General features: G+C 37.2%; 1 protein-coding gene across 1 annotated transcript in view; it reads left to right on the top strand.

Moving 5' to 3' along the window:
• LOC150078251 (sperm flagella and cilia-associated protein 1-like) overlaps positions 1–24,056 on the top strand; it is a 134,682-nt gene extending 110,626 nt beyond the window's left edge. Inside the window, exon 7 of the mRNA XM_090384513.1 lies at positions 23,940–24,056. Within this exon, the coding sequence (XP_090240639.1) occupies positions 23,940–24,056 (117 nt within the window). The remainder of the gene's footprint in view (positions 1–23,939) is intronic.
• The last annotated feature ends 238 nt before the right edge of the window (positions 24,057–24,294 follow it).

A 24,294-nucleotide genomic window follows, 5' to 3' on the forward strand; every position in this document is an offset into this window, starting at 1 on the left:
CATTTTCTACAGCAATTATTGTAAGATCACTTTGTCTTTCTTGAAGCATTGTAGATTTTAAATAACCTTTAATTTAGAAAAAATCTTTCACCAGTTGAAACAGAAACTGGAAGAGTCAAAAAAATTCTCAGTGCTATTGCAACATTTGGAAATGCATTTATTATATAATTGTTACATATCATTTTAAGAAACTCTTTTGGATCATCACTACTAATATTTAATGATTTCAGCTCTTTAAAAAGTTCTTTGTTATTTATATTACTGTCACATGTAAAATTATCTGTTGATTTTGTATCTAAATTGCTGCAATGCATTTTATGGTCTTCATCATTTAAATCAGAAACTTCAGAAAGAAGTTGAAACAGGCATCTATATCTGCTAACATGACAAATCCAGCTTGTATTGAATATATTGCTGTATCTAAAAGTGTAAAATTAAAGTCCACCTTGTATTTTAATTTTCAGTGTGTGATAGGGTCATCTAGCGACTCATAGTCAAATTGATTTTTTTTTGCGTCTCGTTCTCAAAGCTGCCATTGCAGGAAATGTGGTTTCCAAATCCAAGTCATTCTATAATAAGAAAGCCTCGGAAATGTACTTTTCAAAATATTCATCAGACCTTTTCATTTCAAAATATTTTATCAAATTGTTCAAGGCTTCTGTACATTCTGCAGTATTTATTTTACAATATCTTACTAATAACATTGACTTTATTTAGAATATAATAATTCAATATAACAAATTTAAAAGAATGAATCTTAAATCTTTGTGCCAGGGGTTTGAGCAAGATTTTTAGTATTTTTGTCTCTACTTTGGTCAGATATTAATTGTAACAATGTGTCATAAATTTCACCAAGTTGAAATCTTAATGTTGTAACTGCTTTTATTCTACTTTCCCAATGCATATTTTAATGCTCACGGATTTTAATGAATTTTTTTCCCATCTGTATGAGGAAGAAAAGAAAATGTATAACTCTCGCACAATATCAAAAAATTTTGCTGCATCATTGATTTCTAAATTTAAAGTATGAAAATTACATAGTATAAACATTTCATGACTATTTGCATCTTTGATAAGTTTTTGAAGGCGAATATATTTTCCACTCATGTTGGAACTGTTGTCGTAACCTTGACTCCTCATGTTATTTAGTTTTAAGTTATATTTTGGGAATAAATCATTTAATACTAATGTCCATAGCCCCTTGCCTATTGTGTAATTAATTTGATGAAATCCCAATAAATGTTCCCTTATTTCTATGTCATTGCCTGAATATACAACAAAACATATGATAAATGTTAATTGTTCAACATGGCTACTGTCAGGGGTGCAATCTAGAATAATTGAAAAATACTTTGCTATTCACCTAATATTTCTTTTCTTATTTTGTCAGCAATCAAAGAAATAATTTCATACTGAAATTGACTTCCCAGATAATGAGGCATACAGCTAATATATTTTTTAAATATTGTAAAGTAATCCACTATGTACAGATAAAATTTAGCTAACATTTCAATTGCTTTCAAAAAATTACTGTTATTGAGAACATACAATTCACTTGAGAAGCCTCGAAATGCAAGAGACTGGCCAGCTAAATATTGAATAACAGCAAAAATTCGTTTCAAAATTTCAGTCCACCTATTTTTCTCTAGTTCATACAAGCGACATTGTTCTTTATCTACAATTGTTCGTTTTGTTAATTAGAAATACGAGTAGAAGATATTTCATGTCATTGCAAATTAATACTAGCATGCTTCCAATCAGAAAAGCCATTTGAACATAATTGAATATTTGCAGTTCCAAATATTTTATGCCCTCGTGGGTAGCACTTGATAGGGTCACTATCCTCCCCACACTGGGCTTAAAAGATCCGAGTTCGAATCCCATCGATGGTGGGAGGAATTTTTATGAGTCCTTTTCGCAGTGTGGCTGAATTAGTTGGTTTCAGGCAAGGACAGCACAGTTTCTTTCTCCTGGACACTTGGGTTTTTCATCCAGCAAACGGGAAATCGACCTAAGAACACACGCAATTTACAGACAGTATATACGGAGCAACATGGCCTTAGTTGCCAATGCGCCTAAATATTTAGTGGTTGTTAAACAAAAACAATATATACTATTCGTTGAATAGTGAATAGATTAACCAGTCAATTTATTTTTTTGTTGTTTGCAAATGTCCTTGTGTAATATACGCTTGAAAAAAAGTCCTTTTTCATTCGAAAGAAATGAAATATTATTCACATGTTTAGGTCCAGTTTCCACCAACATGTCTATCCGCTTTTTTTTTATAAAATTTTGGACCAATGACCAGGATCCTTGATAGCTTCTATGGGAATATTTTCATTCACTGCTTCTGATTTTTCATTTCCAATTGAAGCATAATTTTCTTGCTCCAATATAGGTTGTCCTTTTTATCATTATCAGAAATTTGCTTCAATTCATCACCTTTTTCTGCATGTGCAATAGTTGTAGTATTTTTACAATACTTTAACATACTTCCTTCTTGTTTTTTGTTTTTTTTTTGTTTCTTCTTGTTTTTCTGTTCTTTTTTTATATTCTGCTCCACTTAATTTTTTCCATGGGTAATTAATCCAATAATTTTTTAATGATTTTAAAAATTAATATTTAGTGTATTTTGCTCTAATATATTTGAGTAATTTTAACTGACCCTTTTATTTAATAAGTTAAAAACACTTACCTTTATTATTTGTGCTAATCATAAAATTTTACTACAATTAAATTAATAAATAGGTTAGGCTGAGCCATATGAAATTAGTGATGTCATAATTACAGATGATTGTTTATTAGAAACACATTTGAGCATAAAGGCAAGTAAGGCTCTTGAAGTTGATGTCATATACGTTGTAGTTTTCAGGGAGAGTGCGAGGGAGTGTATTGGGCTATTGAGATTAATTATGAGGGCATCTTTGGACTCAGGGAAGATTCCTTTGGATTGTAGAAGTGCTAATGTATCATCAATACATAAAAGTGGTTCCTAGACTACAGACCGGTTAGTCTGACTTCAATGGTAGGAAAAATCTTAGAGGCAGTGATTAAGAGTGCAATCCAGGGACATTTATATAGATATGGCATTCTGAAGGACACGCAACATGGCTTTGTTAAGGGAAAATCATGTTGATGTGTAAGTTACTGCAAGTAACTTACACATCAACATGATTACACATCATTACACATTACACGTCATTTCTACACACAACCAGCCATTAAGTAACTAGGAATTGGCATCATTAAGTACATCTCATGTTCTTAATGCCTTCACGAGTTGCCATGATATTGCACTACCTCGAATAAGTAACGCTTCACCAACGAAGAAGACTATTAGCATTAATAGAGGCATATGATGCAAGAAAGCAAGCTTATTCAGCATCAGCCAAATAAAAAAAAAAAAAAACACACCACTCCCATTTCACCCCTCAGTTCGTTCGAAATACCTGTCCAGTTGAGCCTTAAATTTGTTTAGGCTATCAACTTCAACAACAAGTGACGGAAGTTGGTTCCACCAACCAACCACCCGCTGGCCAAAGGCAAATTTCCGCACATCTTTCCGACATCCGTCCTTCCTCAATTTGAATTTATGCCCTCTGAGGTGATTATTTTGAGCAAGATGAAGAATCCCATTGGCATTGAGCATGCTCAAACCATTCAAAGCCTTATACACCTCTATCAGATCACCTCGCCGGTGCCTAGTCTCCAGACTCTGTAATTTGCAAAACTTAAGCCTTTCTTCATAAGAGCAACCCTTTGTTCCATTCACTAATCTTGTTGCCCTTCTCTGTACCCGTTCCAGCAGCTCTACATCCTTCTTGAAATGAGGCCTCCAGACCTGTATACAGTACTCAAGATGTGGCCTAACCATTGCCTTATACAAGGGAATAATCACCTCCTTTTCCCTGCTAGAAAAATTCCTGTATATCATTGACAAGACACCATGAGCTACTCTTGCAGCTCGTCTGCACTGCTCAGAGAACTTCATATCTGCCTGCACAATTACCCCCAGGTCCTTTTCATTCTCCACCACTGTCAGTGTAGTACCGCAGAGTTGATATGTTGCTCTGGGGTTACTGTTTCCCATATGTAGTACTTTACATTTGTCAATGTTAAACTTCATTTGCCACCTCTCAGCCCATCTGTTCAACCTTTCCAGATCCTGTTGCAGCAGCATAGCGTCAGTAGTGTCCTTAACAACCCTGCCAACCTTTGTATCATCTGCAAACTTGGACATTAAACTTGATATCCCATCATCAATATCATTCATAAACACCGAAAACAACAACGGACCCAACACTGAACCCTGAGGAACTCCACTAATAACATTAGTCCACGTTGAGCAGTGTCCATTGATTACCACTCTCTGTCTTCTGCCACTCAACCATCCCCTTATCCATAGCAGCAATTTGCCTCCAATGCCACACTGCTCCAATTTGTGCAGCAGTCTTCCATGTGCAACAGTATCAAAAGCCTTTCTAAGATCCAAATATATAATATCAAAGTTATTCCCTGCATCCAGTTCTTTTGTGACTACATCATAGTATCCAATCAAATTGGTCAGGCAAGACCTGCCCTTAACAAAACCATGCTGCGTCTGAGCTATAACTGAATTCTTGTCTAGATGATCCTGCAGTGCTTCTTTAACCAGTGCCTTCATTAATTTACCTGGAACAGAAGTTAAACTAACAGGTCTATAATTACTTGTGTCAGCCTTTGATCCTCCTTTGTGAATTGGGGTTACATTTGCACATCTGCAGTCTATGGGTACCTCCCCTGATTCCAAAGAAGCTCTCATAATTATGGCCAGCGGTTTGCTTACTTCCTTTGCTGCCTCCTTTAATATAACTGGATAGATCCCATCCACCCCAGGTGCCTTTTTTATGTTTATCCTCAACAATCTCTCTCTCCTCCACTTTCCTCTCAGTTATTACAAAATCATCCAGCTCACTGCCAATGTTTACTTTACCTACATCATTCTCCTTCCTGAATAACTCCTCATGCGTGAATGTAGATGCAAAATACTCGTTTAGATTGTTAGCCACCTGAGCAGGATCCTCAACTGTTGAACCATCAATATCCAGTGGACCAATCTGATTCATCCCTTTCCTTCTTGAGTTTAAATAGGTAAAGAACTCTTTTCTGTTTTTCTTTGCATCCTTTGCCAAGGATTTTTCGTAGTCTGCCTCTGCCTGCCTAATCTCCTTTGTGACTTGGTTACAGACCAACTTATATCTATCATAGGCTTCCATGTCACCCATTAATTTGTATGTATCCCATGCATTTTTCTTCTCTGCCATATGTCTCATTAGTACATCTGACAACCATTTAGGCCTAAACCTTGAACAATATTTCTTAGTTGGTATGTAAAGCCTGGTAGCCTCCAAGATTAGTTCCTTGAATGCTTCCCATTTTGAGTTTGCTGTTGGCAACATCATCAGTTGGTCCCACTGTATAGAATTTAAATACTGTCTCAGACCATCATAGTCGCCTTTACGAAAACAAAAACCCTTCCCTTTACCTCTGATGGTAGTTACCTCCTTGAGTAAATCCCACTTCAACACACTGTGATCACTGCCACCTAGTGGTTCATTTATCTGCAGATTCTTAATGCATGAAGAATCACTACTGATAATTAGATCAAGAGTATTGCTCCCTCTTGTTGCCTCACGAACATGCTGATGTAGAAAACAATCATCCAATAAATCCACAAAAGCCTTGTTAGTGTGTGAGTGACCAACCCACAAATTCCAGTCAGTATCTGGGAAATTAAAATCCCCCATTATAAGACTCTCTGATTTACTGGCCCACTCTATTTCCCTGTACAATATCTTATTATACTCATCAGAGTCATTAGGCCTATAGCACACTCCTACTCTCAATTTTGATTTCCCTATGCTTATGTCACACCAAACTGACTCGACACTGCCCTGTCCATCGATGTCGACTGGCTTCACTTCCTTGGACTTTATGTGTTTTTTAACTAATAGCATAACCCCTCCTCCCCTCCTGTCCTGTCTATCCTTTCTATACACATGGTATTCCCCAAATTCCAGTTCCGCATTCCTTATATCTGTGTGACACCACGTCTCTGATATCCCAACAATATCTGCCTTTGATGTTTTGAGCAATACCTCAAATTCATCAAATTTATTTACCAAACTCCTAGCATTGGTGTACATGCAGGTATACATGCACCTGTTTCTATTCTTAGCTACCCTAACACAACCCATGTGTTTACTTGTACCGCAATAACTCCCAGCAGTCTCTGAAATATCCTGCATCTTGTTTTTCAGGTTTCTGCTCATTTCAATAGAAGCAGTGCAAGAATCACTTCCACCTCTGCCAGTGGCTACTGTTAATCTATTAGTCCTTGTATCCCCCCCAACTAGCAGTTTTCCGACCCACCTAACACTGCCTCGACAGCATCAGCAAAAATTCTTGCACCCTTTCTATTTAAGTTTATCCCATCCCTGTAGAAGCAATCTCTCCTGTTAACAAGTACAGTCCAGGCTGAAAAAAATTCTACCCCTTGAGCCTTGCACAATCTTTCCAGGGCTGAATTGATCGACAAGGCTCTCATCATATACTCCCTCCTATCGTGTCTGGGCAGAATTGCAGACACTTTCAAATTCAACCCTAATTCACGGCTTTTTTTCAACAGTGACCTGTACTTGCTAAGTAATTCCGCTGGTGTCATAATTACAGATGATTGTTTATTAGAAACACATTTGAGCATAAAGGCAAGTAAGGCTCTTGAAGTTGATGTCATATACGTTGTAGTTTTCAGGGAGAGTGCGAGGGAGTGTATTGGACTATTGAGTTGTAGTTTTCAGGGAGAGTGCGAGGGAGAGTTACGTTGTAGTTTTCAGGGAGAGTGCGAGGGAGAGTTACGTTGTAGTTTTCAGGGAGAGTGCGAGGGAGTGTATTGGACTATTGAGATTAATTATGAGGGCATCTTTGGACTCTGGGAAGATTCCTTTGGATTGTAGAAGTGCTAATGTATCATCAATACATAAACGTGGTTCCTAGACTACAGACCGGTTAGTCTGACTTCAATGGTAGGAAAAATCTTAGAGGCAGTGATTAAGAGTGCAATCCAGGGACATTTATATAGATATGGCATTCTGAAGGACACGCAACATGGCTTTGTTAAGGGAAAATCATGTTGATGTGTAAGTTACTGCAAGTAACTTACACATCATTACACATTACACATCATTTCTACACACAACCAGCTATTAAGTAACTAGGAATTGGCATCGTTAAGTACATCTCATGTTGTTAATGCCTTCACGAGTTGCCATGAAATTGCACTACCTCGAATAAGTTACGCTTCACCAACGAAGAAGACTATGGTTACTTATTCTCGGCAGATACCACCACCCAGATGGCACAGTTTTGGAGCTTGTTGTTCCTCATCAGTGGGTGGGCAGGTACCCTGGTGATGCAATGATGACAACCAGTTGTGAAGTATAACTGCACAATATGAGAGATGTCTAATGGTGTGTAATTAAGATCATAGAGCACATTAGGGCTATAAGCCTCAGGTTGCGAAAAAGTTGACTGATATGTAAGTTAGTGCAAGTGCATCATTTCTACACACAGCCAGCTACTAAGTAACTAGGAATTGGCATCATTAAGTACATTAAGTAGCTGGCTGCATGTAGAAATGATGCACTTGCACTAACTTACATATCCGTCAACAAGCACTTTACAAATATTGCTTCCAATGCATCTAAAAAACTTGGTTTTCTCTTTCGCTCTCTACGTTACTTTTCTTCCAAACAGCTGTTCACTTTGTACAAATTGCAAATCCGCCCTACCATGGAATATTGTTCCCACATATGGGGTGGTGCTCCCAAAACCTCTCTCAAGCTTCTAGGTTCCATTCAGAAGAGGGCAGTTAGGTTAATTAATGACATCTCTAACAGAGTCTCTCCACTCTTTGTCTTATAGACGTACTGTTTCTGCTGCATGCCTTTTCTACAGATACTTCCATGGGCACTGTTCTTCTGAATTGGCTTCTATAATTCCCGCTCTCTCTCTTTCAAAACAGTCCAAACATGTGCCGCGACCAGCCAACATCCATTTACTGTCCAACTTCAAACTTACAGAACCAACTTTTCATCTTCCTCATTTATTCCATCAACTGCTGTTTTCTGGAACAACCTTCCTTCATATGTATTTCCTGAAAATTACAGTCTACAGAAGCTCAAGTCTAATGTCAACAAATATCTTCTTTCATCTTCTCAATCTCCAACCCATGCACAATACTAAGTACTGTAGGTTCTAATACCTCTCATGTTTGGGGTTTTCATAAAAAAAACTATTTCGTAACCTGAGGCTTATTGCCCTAAAGTGCACTATGATCTTAATTACTTGCAGAGCACTAGGCATCTCTCATATTGTGGAGTTATACTTCACAACTGGGTTGTCATCACTGCATCGCCAGGGTACTTGCACACCCACCGATGAGGAGCCAACAAGCTCCGAAACAGTGCCATCTGGGTGGTGGTATCCACCAAGAATAAGTAACAGTGGTCTTCTCCATTGGTGAAGCGTTACTTATTCGAGGTAGTGCAATATCATGGTAACTCATTGTGAAGGCATTCAAAATATGAGATGTACTTAATGATGCCAATTCCTAGTTACTTATTAGCTGGCTGTGTGCAGAAATGATGCACTTTCACTAACTTGTGCAGTCAGATATGAAGTTCTCTGAGCAGTGCAGATGGGCTGCTAGAGTAGGTCATGGAATTAAATTTTGCTAGCAGAGACAAGAAGATGATTATCCCTTGTATAAGGCAATGGTCAGGCCAAACCTTGAGTACTGCATACAGGTCTGGAGGTCTCATTTTAGGAAGGATGTAGAGTTGCTGGAACGAGTACAGAGAAGGGCAACAAGATTGGTGAGAGGAACAAAGGCGTACTCTTATGAAGAAAGTCTTAAGTTATGCAAATTGCAGCTTCTGGAGACTTGGCACCTGCGAGGTGATCTGATTGAGGTGTATAAGGCCTTGAATGGTTTGAGCAGGCTCAATGCTGTTAGGATACTGTTGCTTGCTCAGACTAAGAGCCTGAGGGGGCATAGATTCAAATAGAGGAAACACAGTTGTAGAATAGATGTGCAGAAGTTTGCCTTTAGCCAGCGGGTAGTTGATTAGATTACTGGAACAGACTTCCATCTGTTGTTGTGGAAATTGATAGCTTAAATAAATTTAAGGCTGAACTTGTGAAACATTTGGAGTGACTAGATGGGCGAAATGAGGTAGGTTTTTTTTTTTTTTTTTTTTGCTGATGCGTATAAGCTTGTTTTCTTGCATCATATGCCTCAACTAATGCTAACTTACACATCAGTTAACTAATTTGCAAAAGGCTTACAGCCGTAAAGTGCTCTATGGGAAAATCATGCTTCACTACCTTAGTAGGATATTTTTACACAGTTACTCTTGAGCTGGATTCAGGGAATAAATTCCACATAGTTTATTTGGATTTTAGCAAAGCATTTGACTTGGTCCCTTATGAGAGGTTACTGTACAAGCTTGAACAAGTTGGGATTACTGGTAAGATTCTAATATACATTGCTGGGTGGCTGCAGGGCAGAAGACAGAGGGTTGTGATTAATGGATATTCTTAATATTGGTGTAATGTCTGGAGTGGCATCCCTCAAGGATTGGTTCTTCAACCACTGTTGTTTCTTATTTTCATAAATTACGTCGACAAAGGGATGGAAGGCATGATGTCAAAATTTGCAGATGATGTAACGATTGCCAGAATTGTTAATGATCAGTGCCAAGCAGCACTCCTTCAGGATAACTTGAACAGACTTCAAAGATGGTCAAGAAGTGGCAGCTATATGCCACTAAATGCAAGGTATTTGGGGAATTAAAAAAAAAAAAAAAAACTGCAGCCATTACAATCTGCTGTAGGATGAAAGTCTCCTTAATGATTCGTGTCAAGTAAAATGGACCATAATCTGCCATGCCGGTCCAGTGCAGGTTGACAGATTGACCATATTTAGTAGTCAGGGGCTTGAACCCCAGTCTACTCAAAGAGCGTGTGCTACTGCACTCCCACTGCTGACTGCTCGGCTGCAGATGCTCTACTTGGGGACCAGCAACCCACAAATAATTTATACACTTGTTGGGGTTGAGTTGAAAACAGTGGAGGAGGAAAGGGATCTGGTAGTTACAATATGGTCAGATATTAAGTTTTCTGAACAGTGAAACAGGCAACCAAGGAAGTCCATGATGTCCTATCTGTGATACATTGAATGCAATCCTGTAGAGACAGGGAGGTCATAATCGCACTGTATAATACAATTGTAAGACCACATTTGGAATATATTGTGTTCAAGTATGGAGACCTCATCTGAAAAAAGATATTGGGCTTCTTGAAAGAGTTCTAAGATGGACAACTTGAATGGTGAGATCAGCAGAAGAACAACCGTATGAGGAAAGACTCCAATTACGTGAGCTACAGAGTTTGGCAAAAAAGCATCTAAGATGTGACCTGATTAAGATTTATAAGGCTCTGAGAATGGTTAGTAAAATGAATGAAGATGGAATTCTCACTGTTATAAAGAATTCCAGAACTAGGGGTCATAAATTCAAATTACAGGGCTTGAGGTTTAGATTAGATTGTGGGAAGTTTTCTTTTAGCCAGTGAGCATTGATAGCTGGAACAAGTTGTCCTCATAAATAGTTGAGGCTGAGTTTCAATAAATTCAAAGATCAATTGTATACTGTTACCTGTGTGAGGAACGGAAGCTTATAATTTGTTTTCTTACTGCTTGGTTTTTTTTTTTTTTTTTTGGTTTTTTTTTTGCCAGTGCAGCAAAAGCCTGTGGCTTCCTTGCACAGTATGGAGAATACTATTACTATTATTAATGCAGTATATCACTACTGGATTGACACTTAAAGAATCCATTTTGACAATCATTGGATGGAAGGTTTTGAGATAGTTTAAGAGTTTCCATTATCTGAATCTTGCCAGTTTTTTGTGAAATGGGGCAGTAAATATGAAGAAAATGGGATATGAGCAAATTTTCAAGCAGAAGGAAAAACATCAGTAAAATATGAAATGTGAAAGGGTGACAGGAGAAGAAGAGCAAGCTCAGGAATATTTTCAGAACAAGTGGAAAAATAACATCACAAACTGTTGCTTTCTTGACATTAAGATTGTTCAGAATTTTTCTAACATCCTTCTGTTGGAAAATCAATGGGAGACACTGAGAGGAGCATATTGGGTATGGTAGGAGGTGTTACCAAGATCATTGATTCAAGTGGTAGAAGAAAAGTAGGATGCCAGTAAGTCAGCTTTATCTTTAGCTGAGGATGTAATTAGAACCATCAGATTTTAACAGGGGTAGCAGTATAGATGGATAGAAGTTGCAACCAATAGTTTTGGCAAGAGATGAGAATGCTAAACTACCATTTGAACATAAAGCATGTTTTCTACCCTTAGCCTGTTCAAAATCAAGTTTGAGTTGATTAATATCTGTTTTACAATTTTTGCTGTCTTTAGTATAGGTAGAAAATATAACTGGAGATATGGATACTAGTCATTGCAATATGCAACATTCTTATCTTGAATAGCCTTAGCACATTTTTTTGGAAAACCATGGCTGGATGAAAGACATGATTTTAGGTTTGAATGTGGAATAAAGGATTTCATCCCAACAAGAATAATTTTACCAATATGATCTGAACACAGATTGGGATTAGAATATTTAAAACAATAATCCAACCAAGGAAAAGAATAATAAAAATCATGCAACCATCCCATTTCACATTCTCCTAATGTCAAACAAATGGCATAAGGGTGAGAATGGCCATGCGAGAGTCACTCCACTGGAGAAGAGATCATCACCAAGTTGTGATCTGAGGCTCCTAGGTGACCACAAAAAATTCATTTTTGTACTCTAAAGGGATGCCAGTGAGAAAAAGATCAAGAGTGTTGGGTTAAGATTGTCTGATATCCTGTAGACAAATAAAAAAGATAAAAGTCATTAGTAATCCCAAAAAGTCTCAGGTAGGTCCATATAACTTGAAAATTTAAGAAAGTAGAGTTTCAAAGAAAGGATGTGAAAGAGTTCCAAGTTCCTTGCTCCTCTTCTGTGAAAGAGTTCCTAGATTTCGGAGAATAATAGAGTCAAAAGATGAATTAGATACAATTCGGTACAGAGGTTTTAAGCCAGAAGGATCAAAAGAAGGAAATTCCAAATTAGAAAGTCTCTGACAAGGAATATCAAAGCAGATATGTCTTCTCTGATATTCTTTCTTGGTTTCACTTAGTATTACCTTTTAAGTGAAAGGAGTTGTAGAGTAAATAATTAGGGCAACTGATATGACTAGTGGTTGAGGCAAGAAATAATTGAGATTGTGTCAAAAGAAATATGTGGGACTTGGCAGATTGTAGGTGGAAATTTACATCAGTGAGATTGGAAAACTAAGACCATGTATATTTATGAAATTAATGAGGAAATTTTTGGGAAGTTTAGATCTTTTTGCAGATAAGTTTGTTCTATTAGTTTGACTATTCATAATGCATTCAGTAGATAAAGTAGAAAGTTGTATGAATTAATAAAATTTTTGATATGAAATATATACAGAAAGAAGATACCAGCTCTTTTGACTTGATATGGGCTCAACAATGCCTCCAGCATACACACTACTCAGAGTCGCCGCAGTTACTAGTTAGCAGAGTTGAAACAATAAGATTATACACCAGCTGATTTGGATGCATTCTAGAGTGTTACCAATAACTTCAGTCCACTGTGATGTGGATGCCACATTTTGATGTCTGCTCACATCTGAGTGGTCATCCCCAGTATATAGGGTACGTTGTTCCTGAACATGAACATTGGGACCGATCCAGGGTTACTAATAGTCTCACCATCGTGAAGGTGCATGAATATGATCTGGTTGTTGCAGAATGATTGGACTTCACCAAAATTCGGTTCACTTGACTCACAAATGAGACCTAAATATCAGTTTCATTTGCACTTTATAGTCTCAAGTAGCAATCTCTTTGTCATACCTGGAAGAACATCTATGACAAGCCTTGTGGATGAAGGTCTGTTTATAATATCATATCTGAACCTTATATATTTGCTGTGTCCTGCATTGGGCTGGGTACCCACAGATTACCTGCAGTGAGGGTTGGGTCTCCAGAAATTTTGCTGTTCACTGGTTGGGTGTAGTTCTACTTTTTGAATGTAAATAATTTAATATAATACTACTAAAAACTAATATATTAACTTTTATATAAAGTAGCTGTTTTTATTAGTTTTTCTAAGTAAGATTATTTACTAAATTATGTGTGTATCATGTTTTTTTTGTTTTTTTTTTTTTTGTTTGTGGTTTTAATTACATACAATGCTACTCCAGTACAGATATCTTTATAAATTGCACACATTCAAAAAAGTATGATTAGTTTTCTAGATTTAAAATTATTTTTTTAACCCTCGCCTCAATATTGCTCTGTAGATATGAAAAGAAGATGAAAACATAAGACTCGTACATGTCCTTTTTTAATTTCTGAATTATCTCCAATTATGGTGGTTGGTTGTTGTATAATTTTAGGTGCATCAGTGACTTAGTCTGTTAAAACTGTATGTGTATTCTGTGATTAATTTGCTGTTTGCTAGATGAAAAACCTGAGTTTCCAGGGGGAAAAAACCAAACTACCCTCATCTGAGAACAATTAACTTGGTCACATTGTGAAAAAAGACCCATAGAAATTCCTCTCGTTATTGACAAGAGTTGAATTCAGATCTTTTCTGTCCGGTGTTGGGAGGACAGTGATTATACCAACTGTGCTACCCATGAGGGCTCTAAATATATTATTGTTGTTATACTATATTGCTCCTGATTATGAACTTTGAACTCAGCACTTCAGAATTAGAAATCAAATCAATGATAAAAATGATATCTTTCAGCACAAAACTGAAAGAAGAACATTAAAAGTTTACCAAAAATTACAGATATAAAGAATACTAACCTAGGACTGCATTCATTGTGGTAAATTCAAATTACTGTATAATTTAAGTAGCTTTATTGTCATACATACAAAATTGTGTGCATTTTCATTTTTTACTGTCTGGATTTAATTCTTGCCACCCCTGTCAACAGTGCCAATGCAGTAAACGAAAGGGTTTTCTGCATCTGAATTTCTCACCCAAGGAAGAAGAGTACAGCTGAACCCAGAAGTTGCTAATATCCTGTTTCTGCACAGCAACTTACTAAGAATTTGCAAATTATATTATGAATATGTTATACTGTACATATTTTTTAAATTTATATATTTTTTGTTATTTTTATGTATTATATATTATACAATAAAATATTAATATCACTGATTGATTTATTTTAATTTTAAGCTAAGTATGCATTTTTACTGATGTGTAAAAAAATTAATAGAAATTTTCTTAATATGTCTCTTTTTTTTGTGGTTTGTGAGTTGGGTTGCAGGTAGTAGTAGTAGTAGTAGTAGTGGCATGTGATGCAAGAAAGCAAGTGTATGAGCTTATGCAGCATCAGCCAAAAAAAAATCACACCATTCCCTCCACCATGCCTGTCCAGTTCCTCCTTAAATTTATTCCACCTATCAACTTCCACAACGACAGATGGAAGTTTGTTCCAGCAATTAACCACCTGCTGGCTAAAGACAAATTTCTGCACATCTATTCTACATCTGTCTTTTCTTAATTTGAATTTATGCCCCCTTAGGTTTGTAATCTGAACAAATGGAAGGATCCCATCAGAATTCAGCGTGCTCAACCCATTCAAGGTATAAACAGTACAGGTCAGGTTCAAGTACATTAGCATTAGTAGAGGCATATGATGCAGGAAAGCAAGCTTAACAGCATCAGCCAAAAAAAAAAAAAAAAAAACCCTTCCCATTTCACTCATCCATTCCCTCCAAATGTTTGTCTAATTCTGCCTTGAATTTATTTAAGCTGTCAACTTCTACAACGACAGATGGAAGTTCTTTCTGGCAATCAAACACCCACTGGCTAAAAGCAAATTTCTACACATCTATTCTACAACTGTCTTTCCCCAATTTGAATTTATGTTCCCTCAGGTGATTAATATGGGCAAGAGGAAGAATCCCATCAGCATTGAGCTTGCTCAAACCATTCAAAGCCTTATTAAGTAGCTTTCGTAGTAGCTTATTGCCATTTGCACATCTCCAGTCCATGGGGACCTCCCCTGAGTCCAAGGAAGCTCTCATAATTATGGCCTCAATCAGATCACCTTGCAGGTGCCTAGTCTCCAGACACTGCAATTTGCAGAACTTAAGCCTTTCTTCGTAAGGGCAATCCATTGTTCCATTTCCCAATCTCGTTGCTCTTCTCTGTACTTTTTCCAACAGCTCTCCATCCTTCCCTAAAATCAGGCCTCCAGACCTGTATATAGTACTCAAGGTGTAGTCTGACCATTGCCTTATAATCACCTCCTTATCCCTGCTAGAAAAATTCCTGTATATCATTGACAAGATACCATGGACTACTCTTGCAGACTGTCTGCCCTGCTCAAAAAACTTCATATCTGACTGCACAATAACCCCTAGGTCTTTTTCATTTTCTACCAACCTGAGTGTAGTACCACACAGTTGATATGCTATTCTGGGGTTTCTGCTACCCACATGCAGTACAGGTGACCCCCGCTTAATGCTGATAATTTGTTCCGGAAAAACAGAGCGCTAAGTGAATCCGCACTAAGCGAGCGCTGCATTCCCATAAAGTAACATATGTATTTGTGAGTTGCGGTCGGTGCCATAGGATATTTCCTAATCAATAATAAGCGGTAGTGAAAAGATGCACAAATGTCGGTCAAAATATTTAATATTCAAATATTTGTACATATAAAATATTCTGCATTACATACATATATAATTATGTTGTAACTACTTACGTATCAAAAGTAAACTTAAAATTCCAATTAAAATAATGAATTTAATCATGAAAAATGTGTGGATTTTGGGTTGAACTTTGGCCCTCTTCCAAATAAACTAAAAGGGGTATTAATTTTAAATCCCCCGCAGCGTTACCACCCAACAATAGTCAACCAATCCTTTGCCGCTTTGAAACCTGGCATGTGTTTTCTTCTGTCAATATGAAACTTCTTTTAGGCATTCGTTTCCATAAAAGTCCTGCTTCATCTATGTTAAAAACTTGTTGAGAAGCGTAACACATAATACCCCTCTTCAATAATTTTAGCGAGCCGCTAGGCTTCTCCCTGGATTTTAAATCTATTCTACCAGCCCTTACCAGTTTTAAATGGTTCCACATTTTTTTTTTTTTTAGGCAAGTTTTCTTCAGATCATCATATTGGCTAATCTCTTTCTCTCTCTCTCTCTCTCTCTCTCTCTCTCTCTTTCTTTTTTTTTTTTTTTTTTTAATATTTAACTTAACTGAATTCTGCATTGAAATATTATCTTCAATAAAATTATAGTCTTTCCATTTCAATCCTAATAGCCAGCCTAGTCCTAGTTGCTTGCAGTGGAACAGCTATCTTTCCCGCTGCTAAAATTAATTCTTTATTTTTTTATAATTGTTCTTACAGTTAAAGTTGCAAGTCCTAAATTATGGCATACATCCGCTTGTCACTGACCGGAATCGATTCACTTCAACACGTCTAATTTAATTTTCAAATTCGTCTTTTTCTTACATTTATAGTCTTCGTACTGTGCCCAGATTGTTGCTTTTTCATTCCTATCGGTCATTATTAGCTCTTCGAAAATGTAACTGCGTTGGTTGCATTAATTATGATACAATATTCAAGTAAACTGCCCATTACTCACGATGTCTAATACTGTACTGAGTGATGACTAGACTTCGGATAAATGCATATAACGCAAATATTACAAGCAATATACTTGATCATTTTTAAAATGTTGATCTCGGAACTATGTAACAAGTCACTGTACTGCAATTAAATTAGCGTGAGAGAAAATTTCACAGGGCGTGGGAAAATTTCGCAAATCGGCGTGGGAAACGTTTTAATGCTGTTTTGCTATTCATTTTCAAGCTATCGACTCCATTAAATAAAACGATTTCGTTAAATATACCAAAAATGCAATCTGTAAAAGAGCGTTATAGTGATCTGTGACAGCGTTATAGTCAGATATGGGTTATAATATAAGAACAGCGTTATAGCGAATCAGCGTAAAGCGAACCACGTTATAACGGGGGTCTGCTGTACTTTACATTTCTCAATGTTAAATTTCAGTTGCCACCTCTCAGCCCATCTGCTCAACTTTCCTAGATCCTATTGCAATAGTGTACTGTCATTAGTGTCATTAACAACCCTGCCAACCTTCGTATCATCTGCAAACTTGAACATTAAGCCTGATGTACCTTCATCAATATCATTAATAAATACAGAAAACAACAATGGACCAAACACTAGGGGACTCCACTAATAACATTAGTCCAAGAAGAGCAGTGTCCATTTGCATATCTCCAGTCCATGGGGACCTCCCTGAGTCCAAGGAAGCTCTCATAATTATGGCTAAGGGTTTGCTCACTTCCTTTGCTGCCACCTTTAATATGGCTGGATAGATCCCATCTACCCCTGGTGCTTTTCTTATGTTTAACATCAACAATTTCTCCTCCACTTTGCTCTTAGTTATTACAAAATCATTTAGCTCCATGCCAGAGTTTGATAAACTTCTGACATTCCCCTCCCTGAATAGCGCCTCATGTGTGAATGTATATGCAAAATACTTATTCAGTTTGTCAGTCTACCTGAGCAGGATTATCAGCAGACAAATCATTGATATCAAGTGGACCAATCTCATTCATTCCCTTTCTTCTAGAGTTTACATAAGTAAACTCTTGAAGGGTAGTGATGAATAGATTCTTTTTCAGATGAATCAGAATTTCAGAAAAAAGAAAATCAGATGAATTTTCTTTCTTTAGTCAATTAAATAGAAGAAAAATTTTTTTATAAATGTGTATTTATTAGAGAATGTACTTTATAGTTTGTGCTTGAAATGGAACATTCCATTAGAGACATAATGGAGTGTATTGCTAAGGGGTGAACCTCAGAGATATTTAAGGTTTTACTGACATGTCAAACTTCAGGTGTCATGTACTTTGGGCAGATTATAAAGAATGAAGGACAAATTGTTGGAGTAATTCCCACTTGGGAATGAAATTGCGAGACTGCATTTGGTAGATAGCTTTCAGAAATATGTTACTATTGACCGCTATCCTTAAGAGCTACCTGACAAGAATATTAAAACAGAGTTAAGTAAATTTGGCACTATCAAACAGATGGAGGAAATGTATGGAAAAAAAAATTCATGGGTTTGTTCCAGGAAAACAGTAGTAGAAATATTCATGTACTGAATGTCATTCATGTAATGGGATACTGGCTAGTGCTAAACTACCGTGGAGTGCAGAAAATTTGTTTGAGGTGTGGAAGTAAAGAGCACTTAGGGGCCCAATGCACCCAAATTTGGTGTTACAATTGTAAAGAGGTTGAGCATATATTAAACTCTTGTACTAAAGTTTGTGGAAATTCTGATCATAAGCAAACCTTTGTCTATCTCGAATGTATGCAGAGGCGAGATCAGAAAAATTAGTCCCACGCAGAGGGGTTGTGCAAGTATAGGAATCAGAAATGGTGATGAATCGGGAAACTATTCTAGGCTGTAATGAAGGAGGTAATGTTCCCACCTTGATGGAGGAACAAAGAGAAGGAATGAACTTTCTAAAATGACCAGATGAATTTATAGAAGAGACTGATTCTTGGAAAAAAATTGCAAAATGCATTCATATGTAGAGTTTAGAAAAGGAGGGAAGGTATCTCTCTTGGCAGAGCCTGTTTATTCGATTCTAGTGGACTTTGAGTCGGATGATGGAATTCTGGAGGGAGTGAAAACGCTATATGGGGCGAACACTCGTAGCTTCATTTAGGTGAGGATCGTATATCATTCGGTGAAACACTGAACGCACGAGAATTTAATTTATCTAAGCCACCATGGTTATATTTAGAGAAGGCAGAGAATGGGAAAAATCAATAAAATTAAGTTCATGTGGGCCAACTTTTTTTTTTTTTTTTTTGATAGTTGTTGGCACATCAGCTTCTGTGGCCATAATGCACCTCCCAAGGTTTTTGCAGTACTTTGATCCAAGCCCGAAGTGGGATTCGAACTCGTGACCTTTAGGTTACCAGGCAGGCACTTTACCCACCTGGCTAGCCCGGTCGGCGTGTGGGCCAACTATTTAGTAAATAATATATCGCATAAGACACTCACTCAACTATGAAGACTACGCTGTAAACAATATGATCCGTGAGTGGAAGGGGACATAAAGGACTTTAGTAACGTTTACAGCCCATCTAATGAATCATAATCATAGATACTTTAAATATCAGGAGTTTTAAGAAAATATTTAAACAACAGTATGTGTGTAGGTTGACGATTACATTATGTTTCCACATCCTATTTATTCAGGAAGCTCATTTTGCTAATCTTTGACAAATCCGACAGTTTCAGTGGCACTTTAGATGTTACAGTTTAGGGACTGAAAGGGCACAGGGAGTAGACATTTTTGTGAAACCTTCCCACTTTAGGAAAATTTGATAATTTACAAAGAAATATGGAAGGAAGAATAGTCTCCATAGACTGGCAATGTAATGGTCATACTGTCAGATTTATTAAACTTCATGTGCTGAACTTCACGGCCAAATTTATAAGGATCTTTAATAGTTTGAGGAGCCCAATGGTTGACAGTGGCAAGGGGGTGGGACTGGAACTGTATTCTAGATCCCATTATGAATAGAACTGGACAGAATTTTCATAATCCAGGAACAGGTGGAGCTTGCATGCTGCATGATATCTATGCTGGAAGAGACTTGGTAGATATCTGGCAGCTTCACATTCCTACTACTTGTGGGGCCAACTGAATCAGAGTAATCATTTTGGATAGGATTTATGCTCCAAGTTTAGTAGCACATGAGGCTGATTTGGTTTGACATATAAATGTAGCTGTAAATCAGTTTCACTGATTACAAGTTACTAATCGCTAGACTTTTCCTTTTCCTACAGTGGATCAACAGGGGCATGCCGTCCACATGTGCAGTGAGTGTGGTGCACACAGGCCCCAGGAGGCCAAAGGTAAAATTCGTTTAATTTTAGAATATTATTTTCTGATGTTTTTAATTAATGGGGTGCCGTATAAATTTTTGCACACATGCGCTGCACATTCCTGGTGCGCTCCTGGTATCCAGGGCAGGAGTTTGGTATTTAAATATTATTCTTCTTGAAAATAATTTTGAAAGCAGATCTGACATGCCACTGTTACAATGAATGGACATTTGCTACCTGGGCATACATATAAAATACCTTACATACCTTTTTTCAAAAATTAGCTAAAACAGTAGCAAACAGAAAAAGATGTGAGATGCATCATTTGCAAAAATTGCTATGACTTTTGCATTACAGTGGAGATGAGAGATGTTGAGAGGAAATTTGTCTCTTGCATGAAAACAGGCAAAAGTGTTAGCTTCAAGGTAAGAACTGTATTGCACTAAGAGGAGCTGATAGGCTGAATGCAGCCTTTTTTGATTTATGCATCTGCAAAATGCAAGTTTCACAAACAATTACATCACTCCAGTACAGCATCACTTGCTACACAGCACTGACAACATGTAAGCAATATAAAACTATGACTAGAGCTTTCATAGGTATAGATCTGGCAGATAATTGGATGTTGTTGAGCTCTACAGCTCAGGAACAGAATTTTCACAATCAATCCATAACATCACATGAGTTAGAACTTGATCTTAGGGGTACTAGACACTTTCCAGGGACAGATGGGCAGGGTGCCAGTCAGGAGCAGATTAAGGTCAGTTGAGGCCCCGGGTGCAGAAGAAAATATTGGGCCCCTTAAAAAAAAGAGAGAGACAGGGAAAATAAAAATACATGTTAACCAATTTTTTAAATAAATAAAAACTATTATGTACTATTAATGTTTTATTTCCAATAAAATTTGAATATAATATATGTATAATATAATTAATAATAGCATAATAATAATCACAAAGTTTTGAACTAATATGTTCAACTAATTTGTTGGGGTTTTGCGTGGGCCCTTCAGAAGTCGGGGCCCAGGGCGTGCCTGCCGTTAAATCCACCTCTGGTGCCAGTGAAATTATATAAAATCTTTTGGGAAATTCTAACCCTTCCCCCACAACTCTTGGCCCTGACAAACAGTTTCTTTACAACAGGAGTGGTACAGCAGCTTTTTTAGAGGATTAAATAATTTTCTTATTAAAGGAGGGGTGTAATAATACTCAGATAAACTCATGGAGACCCTTTACACTTCATAAAATAGGCTAAAAAATGTATGCAAAAATCTTGAATTGCAGACTAACAATGCACCTGAATGAGGTTCATCAAACATATGGGTTCCAGGGCAATCCAATTAAGTTTATTTTTTCTTATGGGATCTAAGTTTTTACACTATACATAACAAGTATGGCATGATAGTCATTCAAACTGATCTATAAAAAGCTTTTGATTACTAGCACATAAATCTATTTAATATCATAGCAAAAGTTCAAACTAGATCTTATTTGGCTAGATCTATTTGCAGCTTATATACAAAGCCAGCATGTTTGGTAATTAATGGCCATCGTTCAGCCTGCTGTGATGTTTTGCAGGAAGTAAGACAAGGTTGTCTGTTTAGTCTAGCCCTGTTTTTGTTAGCTCTGGAACCTTTACTTAAGAGACTAGATAATATCCCCTGAATTCATAGAATACCCTACCTAAACCTTATGGAGACTAAAATACTTGCTTATGCTGATGATGTCATTTTTACAATCACTACTGGTTGTTCTGTAACAGAGTCTTTTAATACATGTACAGTAGTTACTTTGGGTTAGCCTCTGGACTCACCATCAATGTAGCCAAAACAAAACTAAAACTATAGGGGAAATAGTTTTTTAGGTGTGACTTAGATCCATTGAAGCTGGAATGAGAACAAATTACTATTTTAAGGGTACCTTTTCAAGAACCAATCTTGAATCTGACAAAACTCTGCAAATCCTTGGAAGACAAAATGAATCAGGGGGATATCGGTGTGATCTTTTCCATTGCAAGAGTAACTGTAATGTGGACTATTCTGACACCTATACTGTTCCATGTCATCATCATGGGTATGTCACATAGAGCCAATGAAATCTGTTGTGTGTCTGTCAGAAATTTAAGAAGCTGTTTTTCCATTTCTTCTGGAGAAGAAAGCAACAAGATGAAACAGAATGTGTTGGTGCTTCAAAGGATAGGGTGGTTTTGCTGTGCCAGAGTTGGGCTGGCTTCACTTTGCTCATGGGATTACACAAATGCAAGCCATTCTTTTGAGTACAAATGTAGCATCCAGTTTAGCAAAATACTATCTCAGATACTGAGGGGTGGTCGTTTGGCGTATTAGGTAATTGCCCACAGTCTGTCATTTTTCCGCTCTTTTATAAGAAAATGTTGAAAATATGCCTCAGGTTAATATTTACTGGATGGTCATTGACAGTACAGGTTCCTGCCAAGACACTCTATTAGATACTCCTTAATTGCTTTGTGGAACCCCCGCTGGGTCCTAGGGTCCCTTGAAGTATGCTTTTAAACACAAAGATCTTGGTTACCCATCCAGAATAGATCTGGCCTGGTGAGTAGGTAGTGCAGATTTAGGTGCACCTACACACAGAGCTGGGAATACCCACCTTATATTTGCTGAAGTTGTGCATTTGTAGTTTCCTTCTCCAGTCTCTAGAGAAGTAAAACTTCATATTTTTCTTATTAATGAGATAAATCATCACTTGTGGAAAATCAGAAAGCATAAAGTAGCAGGAAATGGGCTACAGCCTCGATGAAATACCTTTTTCTTGTTGAGTATGCTAGACTGGGCGAGGATAAGTTTATTAGGTAATGGTGCATATACCAAATGTTTGTAGAGTAGTCAATCATGTACCATGCTTAACACTAGGTTATAGACACTTCAAATTTAATCAAGGTTATTAAAGCAATGCACAGCATAGGTTACTATTAGCAAGAGTACCTATTCATAGCATCTCATGTTGTGAAAGTATCTTGCAAGCAGACCCTCACATTATGTGCCTACCCGCCCACCCACCGATGAGGGATGAAGTATCCCTGAAACAACCTGGTGTATAGTGTGTAGGTGGATAGTATAACCCAATATTTTAACTGAGCAGGCGCCAGCTATGTATTCATGCCATTTGGGGCATGGATAGGTGGTCTCCTGCTAAAATGGGAGGGTGGCCCATAATTCATCTGCCCTTGATGTGTGAGAGTGACAGAAATACAAATCTGAATCCCGAATCTGAGCAGAGAAAGCTTACTCAAGACAGTCCTAGCCTTGGGTTTCTCAGACAGGGCTTCTCCAGGGAATGAGTGAATGAATGAGTAATGAGAACTGGCTAAGTATTAATGAGTGAGTGTGAGTAAAATTCAATAGGTATCCAGTTTACTAATGGATCCCAAGGATGTGGCTCTAGGAGCCTGCAGGTTAAAGAGCATCACATCCCTGTGTGTGTGTGTGTGTGTGTGTGTGTGTGTGTGTGTGTGTGTGTGTGTGTGTGTGTGTGTGTGTGTGTGTGTGTGTGTGTGTGTGTGTGTGTGTATATACCCCGAAATGGCCATCTGGGTGGTGGTACCCACTAAGATTAAGTGATAATAGTCTTCTCTACTGGGGAAGCATTACTTATTTGAGATATAATGAGATAGGCAACTTGTGTAGGAATTCACAAAATGAGATGTTGTGTAATGATGCCACTTCACAATTTCATTGGTTTACTATATAGAAATGATGCAATTGTAGTAACTTATGAGAGTAAACTCTTCTTGCAGTCTGAGACTTTTTAGCTCTAAATCCTATATGTGTCATTATGTATTGTTATTTTTAGATTCTTCAAACCAGAATACGCCGCCTAGAACATCAGATCCGGATGAAGGATGTTAGAATTGAAGAATTAACCCATTTACTTAATGAAATAAAGGTTGAAAAAGCTGATATTCGATAACTAGTTTGTTGGAACTCTGCATTATGATATTTTTGAACATACTGGTCATAAATGTATCACTGTATTAATAACCTAGCGTAAAAATCTGTGTATATGTGTGATAAAATGTTAAAATTTATGACCTTGATGTCTAAGAAACTATATTGAAAATACATTAATAAAATTCATGAAATGAAGCTTTGTTTCTTTTTTTTTTGATCTACAAGGATATTATAAGCTGTGAAAGTATTCACTCTTC

The sequence above is a fragment of the Mastigoproctus giganteus genome, chromosome 11 (assembly GCF_048544385.1).
Source record: "Mastigoproctus giganteus isolate SK-2022 chromosome 11, ASM4854438v1, whole genome shotgun sequence".
In the NCBI taxonomy this organism is placed as follows: Eukaryota; Metazoa; Arthropoda; class Arachnida; order Uropygi; family Thelyphonidae; genus Mastigoproctus; species Mastigoproctus giganteus.